General features: G+C 49.7%; 5 protein-coding genes across 5 annotated transcripts; 2 read left to right on the top strand and 3 right to left on the bottom strand.

Moving 5' to 3' along the window:
- Nucleotides 1-245: 245 nt before the first annotated feature.
- Nucleotides 246-5,228, bottom strand: N7481_010616 (uncharacterized protein; the record flags this gene model as incomplete). Its single annotated transcript, XM_057269835.1, has 5 exons — nt 246-991; nt 1,056-1,162; nt 1,217-1,605; nt 1,662-2,007; nt 2,059-5,228. The coding sequence occupies 5 exons, from the start codon at nt 5,226-5,228 to the stop codon at nt 246-248; spliced, it is 4,758 nt and encodes a 1,585-aa protein (XP_057117009.1).
- Nucleotides 5,229-6,638: 1,410 nt separating this feature from the next.
- On the top strand, nt 6,639-11,355 carry N7481_010615 (putative Rho guanyl nucleotide exchange factor; the record flags this gene model as incomplete). The annotated part of the gene is made up of 2 exons (XM_057269834.1): nt 6,639-8,886; nt 8,939-11,355. 2 exons carry the CDS (start codon nt 6,639-6,641, stop codon nt 11,353-11,355), a joined length of 4,665 nt encoding a protein of 1,554 aa, XP_057117008.1.
- Nucleotides 11,356-11,668: 313 nt separating this feature from the next.
- Nucleotides 11,669-13,825, bottom strand: N7481_010614 (tRNA lysidine(34) synthetase; the record flags this gene model as incomplete). Its single annotated transcript, XM_057269833.1, is given in 4 exon segments — nt 11,669-12,320; nt 12,332-13,364; nt 13,460-13,633; nt 13,699-13,825. 4 exon segments carry the CDS (start codon nt 13,823-13,825, stop codon nt 11,669-11,671), a joined length of 1,986 nt encoding a protein of 661 aa, XP_057117007.1.
- Nucleotides 13,826-14,761: 936 nt separating this feature from the next.
- On the top strand, nt 14,762-15,777 carry N7481_010613 (dihydrodipicolinate synthase family protein; the record flags this gene model as incomplete). Its single annotated transcript, XM_057269832.1, has 2 exons — nt 14,762-15,460; nt 15,517-15,777. 2 exons carry the CDS (start codon nt 14,762-14,764, stop codon nt 15,775-15,777), a joined length of 960 nt encoding a protein of 319 aa, XP_057117006.1.
- A 63-nt stretch (nt 15,778-15,840) lies between these two features.
- N7481_010612 (Zn(II)2Cys6 transcription factor) lies at nt 15,841-17,865 on the bottom strand (the record flags this gene model as incomplete). The annotated part of the gene is made up of 3 exons (XM_057269831.1): nt 15,841-16,763; nt 16,822-17,729; nt 17,786-17,865. The coding sequence occupies 3 exons, from the start codon at nt 17,863-17,865 to the stop codon at nt 15,841-15,843; spliced, it is 1,911 nt and encodes a 636-aa protein (XP_057117005.1).
- Between the last annotated feature and the right edge of the window lie 277 nt (nt 17,866-18,142).

The raw sequence follows: 18,142 nt of genomic DNA, 5'->3' as shown, positions 1-18,142 counted from the left end.
AACTTGAAGGCAGTGTTTGATTTTTGAACTAGTTGACCGATCGATAATTTTATTATACACTGGCACAGGGCCGGTTTCTGACCATCACATTTATCTACATAAGCCCAGACAGGCATCATAAGAACGAAAGAGAAGACTTGTGGGACACGTCCAAACCGTATCCTATTCGCTATTCTATATGTGAATGCAAAAGAGAACAGGAAGAGATAGAAGCTATGATTGAATTGTGAAGCCAATTATGGTCCTTAAGATGAGGTATCTTCCTGCGAGGGTGATTTTGTCTCAGCATCAGCCTCCTTAGATTCTTCGGCGTCATTAGATGGAATAGCTGCCTCCTCGGGCTTCGATTCAGCATCAGCGTTTGGCTGCGGAGACGATACAGCAGAGGGTACAGCAGAGGGTACAGCAGAGGGCGGCTGTGACTTCTCCGCTTCCTTGCCTGCGTCAGGGAAAATTTCACCGAAGAGGTCAGGCAGGAAACGACCGAGGCGCTTGCGGGTCTCATTCCACATTTCCTCTTTGCTTGAATCCTGGTCGGGGGAAACCAAATAGCCGCCATCGGCCATGACCAGCAAAATGTTTTTCAAGCTTTCCGGGATAGCCTCTTCCAAACTGTCCGTTTGACCGCTGTTCATCATGCGGTCAAGAATATCAAGAATCTTCAACCAGAGAGGAAGCATGCCCTCTCTGTTAGGCAGTTGGTCAAGGAAGCGCAAGAAAATCTTGCAGACCAATGTGGCTGCTTGAACGCGAGTCTCGGTCATTCCAATAGGGTCAGAGTGGTAGACCTCTGGCTTGAGAAGATGCAGAACAAGCGGAAAAAGGACCTCGTCAAAGATGCTGCTCCACTCCTTGCCATCGCTGGATATTAACTCAGCCGACAAAAGAGATCGCTGGAGTGTAGAAATGGAGTGGTGGCGGATGTCGCGGCAAGGATTGGTGCACTGACTTCTCAGAGACTGAAAGATGGGGGACCAGTAGGCAGCCCAGGCTGATGAATAGGTTAGAATCTGTTCGTTCTGTTGTAGGGTCCTGGAAATTTCGGGGTTGTTTACCTTCACGTTCCTCAAGATGAGACTGTTTGATAAGCGTGGGGACTCGGCCAGTTAAGTGATAAATTAAGCCAATAGCTTTGACACCACGGGCAACGATTTGATTCTCACTAATTGCCTGTTAGTTTTCGACCAAGGAAAAGGGAAAAATGGCACCACCATACCTAGACTTGGGCTTCTTGACACCTTTAATTCGGCGGCCCTGGGCATCTTTCTGACGCTCATCACGAGATCCTACATGGCCGGCACTGACAAAATCATTGGCGAGGCTGACAGTAAACTCATAGTTATCGGCTGTCACAATATCTGGCATGGAGTTCATGATGCTCTGGAGCAGTTCAAAAACCATGGGACCAGCATCTTCGTGTTGGTGCAGTCTTTGCAAAATAGACCAGAAATCTGGAGAGATGGTTATCTCGTTTCTCAGGCGTCCTGGATGCGCAATGCATCGTGAGAGTCCCTTGACAGTCGGTACTGCCACGATCTCGAGGACATCTTGGTCATATCCGGAGATAGCATGGAGGACAACAGGAACCCGCATGAAGTGTTGATCCTGAATATGTTGTCAGTTTCTAGATAGGTGGGGTATCACAATGGTATGCAGCTTACATGACTCAGTCGTAGAAGGTTGAGCAAATACGAGACGATTCGGGAAACAGTCAGTGGATGCAGATTCTTTGCATCGCGTACCAGGGTCTGGAGAGTGGTCGCCAACGTTTCGCCGAGGGCTTCTAGCGTATTCTCATCACGAAGAGTAAGGACAGTCACCAATTCCAAAATGAAGATCATCGCCGGGTCGTACTTCGGCTGGTTGGGATCGGCGCGCGTATTCGAATTCCTTGACACGGGACGGGGCCGCTCTGGCTTAACCACGATTACGGCAGGTGTGTTATCTTCGGGTAGCTGGGACATCAATGCTTCCACAAGGACTTGTAAGGAAGAAACAGGGAGTGATCTTGGAAACTATTAGCATCATGCAGCAGGTCAGGTGTCGGTCAGTACTCACTTGATGTTGGTCAAAATTTCGGGGATCGAACAAGCGGTAACACAATCCACTGTGCAAAGGGTGTTGTCCAGTTCTTCGTCGGAAGGCTCAGGAGGGTCATCGGCGGCGTAGCTTGAGAGATAAGATGTAAATGCGGATAGCAAGCCGCTGTCATTACCACGTCCATCCCGGTCGACAACCTGTGACGGGGATTGAAGAGGAATAGGAGAGACGTCGAGCTCTGCTGTAAGCTGAGAGTCGAGCGGTGGGATGAGGGAATTGATGAAAAGATTGCTTAGGATGCGAGTGATATGTTCCCACCCTTGTTTGGGAGTTGACTCGTTGCCTGTCAAGATTCGGAACAGGACTACGGTGGCCAACTGTGCGCGGAAATCTCTTCCAAACTTCACAGCCAACTCGCTCACCATAACGCTCTTTTTGCCTGCTTGCACCTCGGTATTTAATGCAGTACTTGGTGGCTTGCTAGTCGCCAATGTACTGATTGATGACAGTGAAGCCACAATGCGGTCAAAAGCGTCCGTCAGGCCGTATCGAGCAGAGATTTGAGCACATTGATCAAAGCCGTTGACGACTCGGCTATAGACTGCATCGTCGGAAGCGGACATAAAAACATAGGAAAGCGTAGCGACAACGGGGCGCCACGTCGCCTCAAACATTTCGGCATCATAAACGTTGGTCTCTCCAACTACCATCTCGCCTGAACTAGACGACTTCAAAAGCATCTCTTTCCATGCATAGTCAAAAGCATGTTTATTCTCATGTTCGTCGGGCAGAATGATCTCGTTGGCTTTGATAGAGTCATAGATCTCCTGGAGAAACTCCTCCGTGAAGTCACCACCTCCGTTCACTCCCCGCAAGTTCCTAGCAAACGCAGGGAATGACATGCGGTTCTGGGGCTTGACGTTGGGGTTGTAAGAATCCGTATTCAGCATGATGATAGCATAGGTCAGGATATAAACAGCATCCTTGTCCGCAATCTCTTCTGGTTTCGCTTTTTCCATGTAGTGCTCCGAGAAAATCGTCACAATTCTTTCAATCAAAGGTGACTCCCCGGGCAGACGGAAAGAACTCAGTAGCTGACGGAGGGCTTCAACCACATTGCTGCCGTGGAAATCCAAGAGGTCCACGAAAGCACCCAGTATTTCTTCGTTGCCACGTTTGGAGATGAATTCACCAAGAATCTTCTTCGACAGGCGAGTTGTCCCTTTCAAGAAACTTGCAACCAAGGCAGGGTTATTCGGGTCTTCGATGATTCCATGCTCAGCAAGATAGGCAATACCAGCCTTCGGGTTTTCATTGAACATTGAAGCACCTTTGATGATCAGTTTCTTGGTTGTTCGCTGCTTGTGGAGAAGTTCCTGTGGAGGGTAATCTCCTTGTACAGCCTCGTCATCCAAACGATCATAAATGAATTGAACGTATCCAAGAAGAGAGTCGAGACACAGAGGCGGGACATTAGTTGTGCTCCAGGTTGCTGAGTCGGGGAAGGCATTGCGAGAAAGCAGTCCTATCATGTCTTCGCAAAGATCCGCGCGGTCAATCTCACAATCATAATTAACGAAAAGTTCAACCATGAAACTAGGGATCCGCGATAAGACTCCAATACTTTCGACCATTGCCTCTCTAGCCTCGGGCTTTCGCGAACCACCTTCGAGCCCCAGCTTTTGTCGATCTTTGACAGGGACCGGTGTTGACCTGCCACTGTTTGCTTGTGAAGCTGGCTGCTTCACCAGGCTCGGTGCTTGTGGAACTCCTTCGTAAAGAGACGGATCGATGCCGGCTTCTCGGGGAATTTCCACGCGGGGGTGAAGACATGCCACTAAGTATGAGAGGTAAAGTTCTTGCTGCAGTTTCAGTACAGGTCGACACGTCGACAGCAAGGTACCAGTGACTCTGAGGGAGCCTGAGAGAATGGCCAATTGTTCTGAGCGGACCAGTTGAAAGAGATAACGACAGAGATCGTCCCTCGCCAAAGCCGCGAGGCTGGGATGCCGAGCGATAGACGGACCGGCCACTTCTAAAGCGACATCGATAATACGAAGTGCCATGACTCTCATCGTATCGGTGTGTTGGCCGTTATGTGGATCAAGCAAATCAATTAATACTCGGAAAAGTTCTCTAATCGACGGCAGGGAGTATGGTTGCACCTCGCCCTCGAAATCATCCTGAGGGGTTGGCGATGCTGCTGCAGCCGCGCCTCCATTGCTTGACTGTTCAGGTGTGCCCTCTCGGCTTGAGCTATTCCGTTCGCTTGTTGCAGTATCTGCGCTGATAGCGGATCGGTGTTGTGAAGTCACAGTATTCCCGTTAACGGAAGGATCCATCTTGATGGTTGAGGTATCTTTCTCGAGAGCTGAGGCCGCGAAAGGGACCGGCCCTTGCGGTAGTTCGTCCAAATGTGTCAGTCGCATGAATATGACTTGGCACATGTTTACCATGGCCATCTCTGCAGACCGCCGCAGCACCTCGGACAGGCGACCTTGGCAGCACATACTCAAGCCCGTCTCCATCATCTCGCAAACACTTTCATCGCCCAACAATTCTCCCTCGGGGCGAGAAAGCATGCCCTCCATCAACTTCAAGATCCTCAGCAACACAATCTCATCGGCTGAGGAGTCACTAGCTTCAAATCGACAGTGTGTAATTGCAGCTGAAAGAAGCTGCATTGCCATGGAAAGTCGCGGCGAGTCACGATTGATGATGTTGTAGGAAAAGAATTTGGTAATAGCGAGTAATGCGAGGGAGGTGATCGCGGCTGAGGTCGAGGAGGAACGAACGACTTGAAGGAATGGATGGAGGAGGGCGGGCATATCGAATGTGCGAATGTCCTTGCAACCCTTAAGGTCATTCCGTAGACGAGTGAAGGCCGATATCAACGGGTTGTCTTGCATGCTCTTGCCCTTCTTCCCCCGCAGACCCCATCGGTTGGCCAGAGCGTGATCGTCATCACCGCGAGCCGATTGACCACTCTTGCGCGGGCTGGGGGGTGCCGAGGTATCCCGATCGTAAACCCGGGTCCCTCCAGTGCCACCAAGAATAGCAGAAACGGAGGAGTGTGCCCAGCGGGCATGCTTCCGCATGGACGAGGTGACGGTGATACATTCGGTGGTCACCAGGGCCACGGGGTCGATGGCGATGGGAAGAGGGTCCGACATGGTAGAATCGGGCATCTCGAGCGGGAGATGCGCTCGTGGTGTCACCTTGCACGGTGTTGGAATTGAAGAACACCTTGGAGATAACTAGAACAGCTGGTCTCTGGATGGGCTGCAGGTTACCTCATCCGGATTAGCGGGTTTCTGCCCGCTCACCGCCTTAATCAGGGGTCGGCAAACTCCGTAACAGGAAGTCCGGTATTTAACCGTTATAATTGGTGGAAATTGATTTATTACAGTATTTCCATGACTATTACCATAACCATGACTGTTGACACTCGATGACAAAGTGTGAATGTGTCCATCGACATATATTTAATAAATATTAGCTTGGAAATAATAATATGTTTCTCTTCAGGTGGCACACTGGCATTTATTGCCTGGAATCAAGGTGAATTTTGCACTAGTCTGTTGTGCAGCAACTTGAACTTGAACTCCTTGTTTATATATTGTATACTCTGTGACCTCGGGAGACACCTGACTTTTCTCACACTTCAAGCTTGAACCCGGGCTTACGAGTATAGTGCCCGAGGGCTCGTGTACCTTGATAATTGCTTTGTCTTCTAAAGTTTCATTCTTTTCAAAGGTTTTATAGTTCCAAGGCTAACTTTATATTCTATCCCACGTGAATGTTCCATCCTCGTAAGCTTAGAGCCTGAGATCCACCCTATCCATCCATGGTAGCCCTGGAGTGTTTACCTTACTCCATACTGGTAAACATGGAGATCGTACTAATAGTGGGCTAACTACTCCGTACTAGTACTAATAAGTAGAATCAGACCATAGGATACCATCCATGGATGGTACACTCTATACTCGTATGTAGGGAGCTTAGGCGATGTTACAATAATGCTAGCACAATATGACTCGTCCGATGGACCTTGCAGCTGGTTGGGGCCAGCAACGCGTTGTCCCGCCAAACATAAACAAGGCGGGCTGCGATCGCCCCGAGCCTTGGAGGCGCTAACTTGGAAGGCCCCAGTTATCGCGCGCTATCGCGATATGAAGTCGGGGCCCTCCCATTATCTGCGCTGGGATCACTTTGTCATCCCCGCGCCAAAACATTCACCTTCCTTACTACTCCCCCCTCCTTCATACTAGTACGCCTGTAGCTCGCCTCTGTGAGTGAGGTGCTGCTTCATTCGATTGTTTCATGGAGGGGCTCCGTTATTCGTGATTCTTTCTATTGCGCATCTTCCACTCGCTTCTGTATCGCAACCCGCTCGACCTGATGACCACCGCCGCTTCCCCTCCAGCCTCACCCTCACCCTCATCGTCACCCTCTCCCTCTTCGTGAACCTCGGCGCCCTCGTCTTCCCCCGTGTCGCTCCTTCTCGCGTGACCTCTCCTTCATATTTTTTCGCCTATCGCGCAAACACATTTCTTATCTTACAACCTTCTTGTCGGAAACTACAACCCAGACTTGCGATGGCGGTCAGCGCTGTCAACACGGCCAGCGCGGCCAGCGCGGCCAGTGCAGCGGCACCCGCCACTACATTTGCAGACCTTCCGCTGGAATATCTCAGTCTTTACCATACTGTGGATACATATCTCTCTTCTATTCTTGTTTTTTATGGCCCGGTGGCCACTGCCAATGCGACTGTGAGCAGTTCGCGCATTCAGGCGCATATCTTCACCCCCGCCGGATTTCAGAGTTATACTCGCATTACAATTTCTCCCGCTGCACCGTTATATGCAGCCGTCAATCACCTTCCTCGCGATAAGCAAGGCGATCAAGTGTGCCGAGGACTTGCTGTTAGTATGTTAAAGTACTTCTCTGAGTTATCGGATCCACTCAAGCGTCGTTTATCGGAGTTCCCCCAAGATGGCCGTCAAGGTACAAGGCCCTCGAAATTATTCGACGAGATGCATGCGGCGGATCTTGCAAACAGAATGATCAAAGTGGAGGACTCGTCAGAAATTGTTCGCGACCTCCGCAGTGCATTCCAAGAGCGCAGTGTTCCTTGGACCGATATCGATGTTGTACTACCGGCAGGCACCATTCAGCCCCCGTCAAGACGCGAGAGCTCCGACTTTGATACTGATGATGCGGAATCGACCCCATATGGCCCCTATACGCCTCTTATAATGGCCTTGGGAGATCCGATGTTCCTGCCGACATCAAGATTGAAGCGCGCCCCCTCCCAGCCAACAAATGTCAGCAAGTCAAGGACTTTTGCACGCAGCCAAAAGGAGGCCCTTCGACTAACTATGTGTGAACTCGTGGATACCGAGGAACGATACGTTGCTAAACTGTACTCGCTTGTGCACGAGGTGGCGGATGAGTTTCGAGAAAAAGCCCAGAGCAGAGGGCCATCAAGTACTAGTCCGAGCGAGAAGCAATTGGCGGAGTTGTTTCCCCCCTGCCTAAACGAGATCCTAGAAGTCAATCTTGGGTTCTTGGATGACGTTCGCCAGGTCCTCGACGAGACAGAGAAAGACGCCTTGACCGATATCAGCCAAGATACAGAACTTCCACACCGCAGCTCCAGAGAAACAAAAGACTCCATTGGAGCCGTTGCATTTGCAAAAGCATTGCTTAGTTGGCTGCCGCGTTTCTCACAGCCCTATGCCGACTACATGCGGGCGCATACCGGTTTCGCGCAAATCTTAAATTCGTTTATGAAAGACAAGAATTCCAGCTTTTCGAAGCGGGTGTATGAGACTGGCGAACAAAGATTGCGGTCTTTGCTGATGGAACCCGTACAAAGACTCCCTCGATACAGTCTGTTGATCGATACGATGACGGGAAGTTTGCCGCTAGTTCACCCTGCAGTTCGGCCATTGCTGAAAGCGAGGGACATTGTGAAAGATATATGCGCACTGGACGACACCTCTCCTTCTAGTCACACGCAAAGTCTCAAGCGCCTTAGAGAGCTCGTGGATGTGTGGCCAGCGAAGACCTTCCCCGATGGGCGTTTGATTACGGCAGTCGACGTGAATGAGGTCACGCCTCCATATCAACTAGATCAAAAACCCTCGAATTCTGGAGCTGGGATTTTGCTTGTCTTTAAAAACTGTCTCGTCATACTATCAAAACCCGCAGAAAGCCGAACGACCGCGCGTGGACTACTGGCCGACATCGATAATGCAGCATCACCTACCAATGACATGTCCATGCCCCTACCATCTGCAGAGCTTAAAGTCGTTCAAATACTGGAACTTCACGTTGTGCGCTGTATGCAGTCGGCATGTGGTCGAATGCTATTCGTTATCCCCGCAGCGTACAAATCTCACTCGGGCGCCTTTGACAGCAGTACTGATCTTCTTGCTCTGGAGCTTACTGGGATGTACGAAGGAAGAGCGAGTCGATTGATTGAGGAAATCACGAAAGCAAAGATTGAGGGCCGCTTCTCGGAAAAAGAGCGAGAGGGTAGCAAATGGACCCTGCGCAGTCCTGCTGGTACTGCAGGGTGTGCCAGCATTCTGGCCTGCGTTTGTGAAGAAGGAGAAACAGCTGCCCTTGATAACACTCGATCATCCTCCGTCCGAATTATTTTCAACACGTCGAGGGCTATGTGCTCCCAGATTCTCACCCGTGACAACTTGGATGTTGTTTTATCTCTTTCGCCACCGAATGGCGACCAGTTCCGACTGGATATTGAGACTGTGATAGGCACATCATCCACTGATTCCGTTTCAGCGGATACCTTTGTGGCTACTCTTGCCAGACGATGTAAGCATACCTGACCCGATTTCTAAGTTTCTACTCACTAACTTTCTCGCAGTGCAAAATATAATACCTCCCTTGCATAGCCCCAGGAACCCAAGCTTGATGAAGCCGTTGGTACATTCAAATTTTGCTATCATTCGTTTCATCGCCAGCAATCTGATCACCCAAGTCAAGTCTTCGAGGGGATTTCGGCCGCCTTCGCCTACCAAGCTACTCTCGAACCTGTTAGGCGGTAGTCGCGAGAACGTCCCTACTTTGAAAGGACCGAGCTCAGCCACTATACTTGGTGAATTTCCAAAAATGCCTCCACCGCGACCTCAACATTCAAGATCCAATACTCTTCCATCAGTTTTCCCTGGAAAGGACAAAGACAAACAGAAAGAAGAGACCCCCAGCAAGATCTCAGTAGTTGGCACTTCCGATAACCAAGCACCAGAAAGCCAGCTTGGGTCTCTGGAACAAACATTTGCAGCATATGTGCTGTCATTGCAGTCCCGAAGCGGCAACATCCTGGGACGTATGCTTCGTTCCAGAGACAACGCAGACCGCTCCCCGGTTAACGAACTTTACAACATTCTGTTGGAGAATCCGACCAAACTACAAGCTGCTGCTGAGGTACCTGTCGACACCTTATTTGTTGCCTTCGAGACTTTCATGAAAAATGCGTGGAAAGATAGCATGGGCGCGGTTTTGGACGTTCCATCCTTGAGAAGGCTTCAGAATCAATTTGATACAATGTTGCCTCGCGATTTCGACGAGGAATTCCGGAAGTTTTTGGCAGAGACAAGTCCACAGAACCGTCGTGCTTTGGCCGCCATCATTCGGCTTCTTGCTGAGCTACTTGATGCATCCGGCAACGACGGGGACCGAGGAGCCTTAACAATGGCATTTGCGGAGGTCCTAACCGAAGAAGGCGACCCAGTCCATCATGTTTCACTTTTGGACCGCCTGGTTGAAGACTTTGATGGTCTTTTCGAAGAATTTATCCCAGGAGGTGCTTCAGTTGAAGGAACCCTAAGCTGCGACCAGACCAAGAACCCTTCACATGCAAATACTGGTTCAGTGGGGTCCAATAATTCATCATTCCGGAAGCGCTTTGGATTTGGTCTACATAAAGATATCCAGAAGAGTGACAAAAGTGAAGGAGAGAGCAAAGTTGCATCTATCCTGCGAACATTGAGCAAGCGACAAAGTCCGGCCGACTCGGAACCAAACACACCCAAGGGATCTTTGATAAGGTCAAAGTCAACCGATATCGATACTCGTTTGGGTTTCCTTCGACCTGCATCTCGTGATCGCCCGAGTGGCTTTGCGTCCGAAGAACAAATCTCTCGACCGGTTCATGGGCAACCGCCCTCCTTGTCCTCTATTCGAGGCATATCCCACGATGGTGTCGTGAAAGTTCGCAGAAAAAGAAGAAGCTCACTTTCCGATTTCCGCCCGCCGACAGCCTCTTCTGATGCATCTAATGTCTCTCCAGGCAGCCCCTTACGCCCAGTCACTCCCTCCAACCGCCCACGCGGTGAAGTAACAACACCAAACAGCCAATCAAGACCGCAAAGCAGCTACCTAGCAGTCTCACCAGTAAGGAGTACGTCTCCAGCCAAGGCAACTTCGCCTGCTCGACTTGGATCCCCGATTCGAAGAATGTCGCCCCCGCGTCCTTCGACCCCGAGCAGGAAGGAAAACATCGACCCGAAAGTGCACACAGCAGATCGGTCTACTAAGACCAAGGCCGACCTCTCAGACTCTTCAACACAAGAAAGTAGAAGACAGTCAAGAACTACGAGCATTCCCCAACGCACTCCAGGGCTTCGTGAACGGTCAACTGTTAACGGGTCGGAGAGCAAGCGACCGCAGTCTTCTTCATCACCCCAAAAGACGCAGAAGTTGCGTATGCAGAGCCCACAAAAACTTCGTGATCGTGTTCAACATGACAAGAGGACCCAGGCCACCTCTCAAGACGACATGCGAGACGAATTGCGGGCGCTTGGCGATGAGTTACAGAACCTGAGGCTTAATCCTACCAAACAATCTAGCCCGGAACGAAATGTAGGGAGCTTAGATTCCCCGAGACCTTCGAGCGCACGATCGTTACTCGAGGCTCGCTTGCGCAGTCTTGAGGGGCGATTCGAGAACTTTGCTGGTGAATACAACGGCCGCATTTCTGCCTTTGAAAGAGATCTGGAATCCTCCTTGGCACTCAGTGAGAGGCGCGTGAAGAAACTGGATGACCTTTATCGAGAGGCCAGTGCCGAAAATGAGGCCCTGTATGGTCGATTCAATTCGGAACTCAGCAAAATCGCCAAGGACGTTCGAGCCGGCAACGGAGAAGGGGCTTTGCAATCCCAACTTGAGATCGCGATGGAAGAAATTGGTCGGCTCAAGAAAGAGAACCTACGTCTGAAGAGGGAAGTTGGCGGACTTCGAGCCCAGCAAGCAGGGGCCGCGTTGCTCAAAGCGAGCGAATAGTAGTCATTGTGGTTGAATCTGTCGGCGATACACAGCCTTCACACCGCGTCTTCATCATTACCTTTCCTTTTCCAGTCCTTCTACTCATCCTGATACCATACCAACTTCCTTTTCTTTTGTTCATTTCTTGAGCCTATCTGCGCCAAGTCTTCTGATTCCCACTACTGGGTTTTTCCTTTCTTTCCTTTCTTGTCATTTTTGAGTCCCATGTACGCACATATGGCTCTGGACCATGCATAGCACCGGTGATCATGTTTACAGGGCTTTCTCTTTGTTCAGATGATACAACTATTATTATTACTATTACTGTACATTAGCCGACTATCTTATCTTCAGCTTTCAGTGGCCCGCCCATAAGGCGCACTGTTTCAGTGTCAATCTCTTTGTACATCCACTCCCATTTCACTGTCCAAACCGTACTGTCATGTTGAAGTCGCATCTCGTTGAGACAGTCGGATTGCGGATTTCGACCAGAAAGTAGCAGATCAAATGTTGGCAAGGCCAATAGGTGTTCGACATCCTTCTCGCCGCTTTTCGAACCGGATTTGGATGGGAACTTCACTGCAAGAACCGGGACTGTATATCGCACATCGCCAGGAGCATCCCCTAAGAGCTTCCTTTGTAGATGTCCGCCATTTGAGGCGGACTTCCCAGGACCGAAATTCTTGCGGACTTGCTGCAAGTCGTCTGTTCTAAATGGTCTCAATACAAATGAAACTGGTTTCGTGGGATCGTCCATTTTCGTCTTATTCAAAAACAGCGAGACCCTGAACCAGAACCGATCGTCCCACAATGTCCATTCTGTTCGGGAGGGCTTGGTCCGGGTTGGAGTGGAAGAATGAGTAGGCACTTCTAGGTGTGTGACTGGAGCCCGGTTCTTGAAAAATGGTTGGCGCGAAAGTAGCCATAAATTGCCCTTTCCGGGGTTTAGTCCTTGAAGGGCTGCCGGGTTTGAGGAGGGCGGGCTAGGTGTAACGTCCAAAGGCATGAATTTGACTCCCCCCTAGAGTGAAGGCGTGCCTTGGTTGATCGTCTTTTGGCGAGAAGACCCTGGAAACGAATGGTTCGAAACTTCGCAATGAGAATTGATTTGCGGGGCAAGGGGATATTAGCTCCGTGATGCGACGAAAGGGCAAGGCATTCGATCTCTTTGGCTCGAATTTCAGACAAGTTAGATCGGAAAGAATCTAGGAACGCCGGGAGTTCGAGGAACTGTGCGACCAACATCCCGGACTTGAGATTGAGATCGATGATCCGGCATTTTGATGAAAGTAATTGGTCCGCAAGTTGATTTGACGTTTGGAGGATATCGTCGCTTGCTTTGATAAGGGAGAGGATTGAGGGAGATTGTAATGCATGAGGGAGGGCACCGGAGCTAATCAAGCTGCGAACTGCGTTGCGCGGAGTCAGAGTAGGGTCGAAATTGCTAGGGTCAGAGACATAAGGGATCTTGAATGTGTGGCAGGTTTCGAGGATGTTTCTCTTGGGGAATCCGAGAAAAGGCCGACAGAGATAAACGCCACCGGTTGCAACAGAAACTTCTGTGGGGGCCACCGGCTTCACTTTACGAGACTGGCGCTTTTGATTGTTGTCATTGGGAACGAATGTCACTGTCGCACTGGCCTTGTTGTTTACACGAACCTGCGCTTCAACAGAGGCATTGCGTTGCCTTCCGGGAAGGATGATGGAAGATCCACTCTCGGAAACTCCAAAGAGGCCCCGGCATTCAGGGATTCTTGCTATTCCCTGGATACCGGCAAGACCTGCACCTCGCATGCCAGTGCTTAGCCGCCAAATGGTGGTCTCCACAGTATCATCCTGGTGGTGACCTAGAAGCAGGGTTTCGATTTCACGATCCCGACAGGCTTTCCCAAGCGCCTGAAATCGCAATCGACGAGCATGAGTCTCAAAAGCGGTTGGCATTGCAGCCTTTGAACCACTTTCTTTGGGCTTCTCCCGGCTATCCAATGACGGAGACCAGTCTAACTCTAGAATCTCCGTTTCCAAGCCTAATTGATATCAGTATGACGGATTGATGGATTGAGAAATCAATTCATTCTACCCCGCAAACACAGGGAAATGAAATGAAAGATATGATACATACCCATATCCCGTAGCCAGCCCGCCACAGTCTTTGCTTCGTGGTTACTTTCTTGGCGGGCCTTGTGGTCAACCACAAATGCAGTGACTGATATGGTTCCATGGACACCAAGTTTCTCTAACTTCTGGCAAAGATACGCCAGGCACATCGAATCGGCGCCGCCACTGACGGCAAGGCCTGAAAAGATATTAGTACGCCAAGCTATGTACTGGATTCCCCCAGGAATTGAAGGCAGTTCATACCGATCCTGTGTGGCAATTGGATGAGGTCATTTTGATCTCTACGGTCGTAGCGAAGTGTGCCCCGGGCGCCAAGCCATGCTCGTCGAAAATGCTCGGCAAAAAGGGCTGGGCTGATGATTTTCGACATCGAGGCAGGTTGGTTGAAACAGCCAGTTGATGCTGGTCAAAAGGGCGGCCGGGTCGGCTTCCCGAGTCACGTGATTGATATAGCTTTTTCATAACTATATTTCGTTTCATGTTTATTTATTTTTCATTTCAATTACATTCCCTGGAAAATGATACATAGTATACTCCGGAGAAAGAAATCATCATTTAAAGATATAGTTACATCGAATCAAGAATCAAGGCGGGTATGATAAAGCTACTTGAGATGAATTCCATCTTTCAAATGCTTCTTTTCCGCCCGAACACCTCGAGAATGGAATCTCGGGAGCATAGAGAAAAGGATTTAGAATTCGTGTTCTACATATCTTCTACCTGATTCCAGTGGAATTCCTTTTGTTCTTGTGGCAAGAAATGAACACTATAATAGACGGCCCATTAAACCATGAAGTGACTCTTTGGTCTCGCATATCAGCGTGTTCTGATCACTTAGGTATGTGTTGACTTGTGATGATATTGGATTTCACCAAAAGTCTAATGTGCTGATTTTAGAAAGAACAAGGCTGTTATAGTTCCGGCGTTCAGGGAGGCCAGAATTTGGATGCTATTAGTCAATTTGAAACATATGATCCGGCCAAGTTAGCTAGAAATTACCCATTAAACAAATGCATACCTGGAGACGAGCTACTATGCTCCTGTATTTTGCATTTCAACGCATTCTATTCTTATTCTCTTGATTCATAACCGGTATTCCATGGTTCACTAATTGAATGGGGTTCGTGGTAAAAGGGCCCCTCGGCTGATTTCCTCTTTGGGAATCACCGATGGTCGGGTCGGGTCGTGAATCCAAGTAGTGGGATGAATACTCCATAGTGGTTCTTATTTATTATGAACATCGTAAGTTCTCTCTATTCAGTCGATTAAAAGGAATAATTTCTCATTTCAAGTTACAATTATCAAGATGGGCTCCATTCAATCACCGTATCCCCCCGGCATTCACGTCCCTTGCCTGACGTGGTTTAAGCCGGACAGCACACAATCCATCGACTGGGAGCTTCAAGAGAAACACCTTGAATTTCTTGTTCGCAGTGGAATTCACGGCATTGTGATCGCTGGCACAAATGGTGAAGCTGCTACCTTGACACCGGCGGAGAAATCTAAGCTTGTTTCCCTTACTCGGTCCACAGCCCAGAAACTCGACCGGCCCAGCTTGCCAATTACTTGTGGTACTTTCGGCGGGTCTACGCAGGCAATCATTGAAGACACGAAGTTGGCTGCCGATGCAGGCGCCGATTATGCGCTTGTTCTTGTGCCATCATTTTTCCATTTCGCTCTTGACGCGGCCGCCATTGTGGGATTCTTCGAGGAGGTAGCTTCGGCATCGCCCATTCCTGTTATGATTTATAACTTCCCTGGCGTGGCTGCCGGTCTCAACGTTACCTCAGAGATGCTCGAGACCCTGGGCGAGCACCCGAATATCGTCGCCGTGAAGTTGACCTGCGGAACAATTGCCTCGGTCGCTAGATCGGTCGCCAAGTTCGGCCGGGCTATTGACAACCCAAAATTCGTTGCTCTTGCAGGTCAAAGCGACTGGCTGGTTCCCTGCCTGAGTGTTGGTGGTGCTGGATCCGTTACGGGACTCGCTAACCTGTACCCAAAGGTGATTAATAACCCCAAGCACCCAAAGGCGTTAATTTGCTGATCATTGTTGAATAGGCATGCATGGAGATTTTCGACTTGTATAGCTCCGGAAAAACAGCAGAGGCTGAGCAGCTACAAATTCAATTGGCTGTTGTTGAATGGGGATTTGGCAAGGGTGGTATCAACGGCACAAAGTGGGTTGTCGCCAAATATCTGGGTTACCCAGAGGAGAGTGCTTGGTGCCGTCGACCTTATCCCAAGTTTCTCGATGAGGAGAAGCGTGCTTGGATCACCAAGCAAGTCAAGGGACTGGAAGCTATAGAGAAGGGGCTTTGAACTTGAAACGAAAATCATGACGTTCATAGACTGCATTGGATCATTATACATAGAATACCGTATTTATACAATAGCAAAGACCCGATCGAAAGTATCGTGCATCACTTTTCGAATGTCCATCCTCTGCTTCGTTTCATCTTGTTGCCGGATGACCTCATCAAGTACCTCGGCTGTCATTCTTGCATTGGAGGCAACTTTCTCCATCCCTTTTATGCAAGAGATAACCCAGGCCCGTTCCTCGGCATCCTCGCTTTCGACACCCAGCATTAATAAAGGCCATAACATATTCACTGGGAGGCACGCGCCGACCCCAGTCGAGTTGGTTGGTGAGCTAACTACTGATGTGTCCGGGGGAGAATATGTCCATGGGGTATTGATAATGAGTCGCGTCACTTGACGGATTTCATCCATAGCATCGAGAACATCAGTCGTTCGTGGGAGATCTAGGGTCACTGTTAGATATAAGGAATCAAAAATATAGGATAAATCCTTACTTTTATATGAAACTCGGTGCAAGTGAATGAAGCTGGCGTAGTAATTTGCATGATACACCCTCATGGTTCGTGTAATAGTCTCGGCCAGTGCAGGGGACAGAAGCGGTGCGAGAGTTCCAGCAACGGCATGGTCCATGAGAGGTGGTCGTTGCTGCCAAAGCGATTTGATGTCTCGACTTATGGCAGCGGATATCAACATTACCTCTGTTTCATCTTCAACTGTGCCGCGGCGTCGATGCCAAGGGTCAATTTTAGATATTCGACCCATGAACAGTTGCACCTTCTGGAAGAAAAAGAAAGCGGGTCGCATGATATAATCTTCGAGTGCTGCCTCCGCGTCGTCTAGGCCGGCATCGATTTCTGTAATAGCGCTATCAGGGGATCGGAGATCAGTGTTAATGGCACTGTCTTCTTCTGTCAAAAACAGGCCCTCGCCCCCAGCACTGACTGCACGCGCATCCAAAAGTCGTAACCAAGAAAGTAGGCGCTTTTCTGAACGAGAAATATATCAGCAATTGAACACGAAAGTTGGGGTTCGACCTCTCATTACCAGTGACACTGAGGGATTCCATTTCCACCATCTGCAGGGTATTGAAGCCTTCTCGTAAATTGGCATGCGCATTTGACACATCTTTTGTAAGTAGATCGATATATGACAGCAGGAAAAGGACGGCTAGAATATGTCGTAGCTGAGATAGAATTATTTTCCGATCTTGGCAAATGTCTCTGAGACACTCCTGTAATTTCGCTTTCGCGGTCTGATAATATTGTGTATAGGTCGAAGGCTCCAGTGTGCCCGATGACTCGAGTTCCAGAGCCACGAATGCTATCACACCATATTTGACCATCCGGGACGATGAAGTCATTGATGTCAGCTCTTTTCGCATCCAAAGCCAGCGTGAACTGGTCTCCACCGTTGCAAGTATCGGAGGTGCGGCAGAGCGAGCAAAATAATCAGCCAGTTGAGACTCGCTCCATCCCATTGCGACATGCGATGATCCCATCGGCGAAGGAATTGTTGTTTTAGAGGGTCGTTCCAGCAGCGTCGTGGAACTCACGATCGAAGGAGGGAAATGTAGATCCAGTGGAGATGATACCGCAAGAGATGTATCGGACCATGGGAGTAGATCCTGCGACGAGCTCAGATCGAGAATATCCCAGGTTGGGGAGAGACTAGGCGGATAGTCATCCCACATGAAACTTGCATAGTTGAAGATTTGGTTAAAGGACGAATCATCCGCCGGTAAAGTCCCTTGACTTTCTTTTGCTGCGATTGAGGCCGATGCGAGTTCGATCGCCGGCTGGGGCTGTTCGGATTGAAGCTTTTGACGGTGTCTGAATTTCTTCGTTCGAATTCCAAACCTGGGACCATCTTCCTGCTGCCAAGAGCAATCTAGTTGTAATCGACTGCAGTGCCCACACTCAGGCCGCTTCTCATCACAGCGAACCTTGCGCCGCCTACTAGGATGTTAGCCACGAGAGAATGCCCTCGAAAAAGAGGACTCAGCCCTTACCGGCAGGTCAGACAGCCATTACGCGTTCGTGGACGATTCCGCCGGTCTAGATGCGGATGTTGTTCCCACTGATGAAACATGGTGAATATTTGAGGAGGTTAGCGATCGACTGTCAGCATTCGGCGAAGATGCCGGGGTACTTCTCTTCCTCCGTTGGCTGATGTCGGGCTCGGCAACTCTCCGGGACCGCCACGCAGAAACTGGGGCAAATGGAGAAGCCTCCACTTCTTCCCCGCCATCAGACTACATTATCGGACTCGGCTAACTGCCCCTTTGGGAACTTCCCGATGGCTCATCCATGGCGACTGGATAACCTCAAACTCTCTCTTTCTCGCCCCCACGAGCTAGGCTAGGACC

This window comes from Penicillium waksmanii (assembly GCF_028829765.1).
Source record: "Penicillium waksmanii strain IBT 27052 chromosome Unknown utg000009l:1.0-4314994.0:1.0-4318279.0, whole genome shotgun sequence".
Lineage (NCBI taxonomy): Eukaryota > Fungi > Ascomycota > Eurotiomycetes > Eurotiales > Aspergillaceae > Penicillium > Penicillium waksmanii.
Note: the sequence above shows the minus strand (reverse complement) of the source record. Positions and strands in the feature narration are given on the sequence as shown.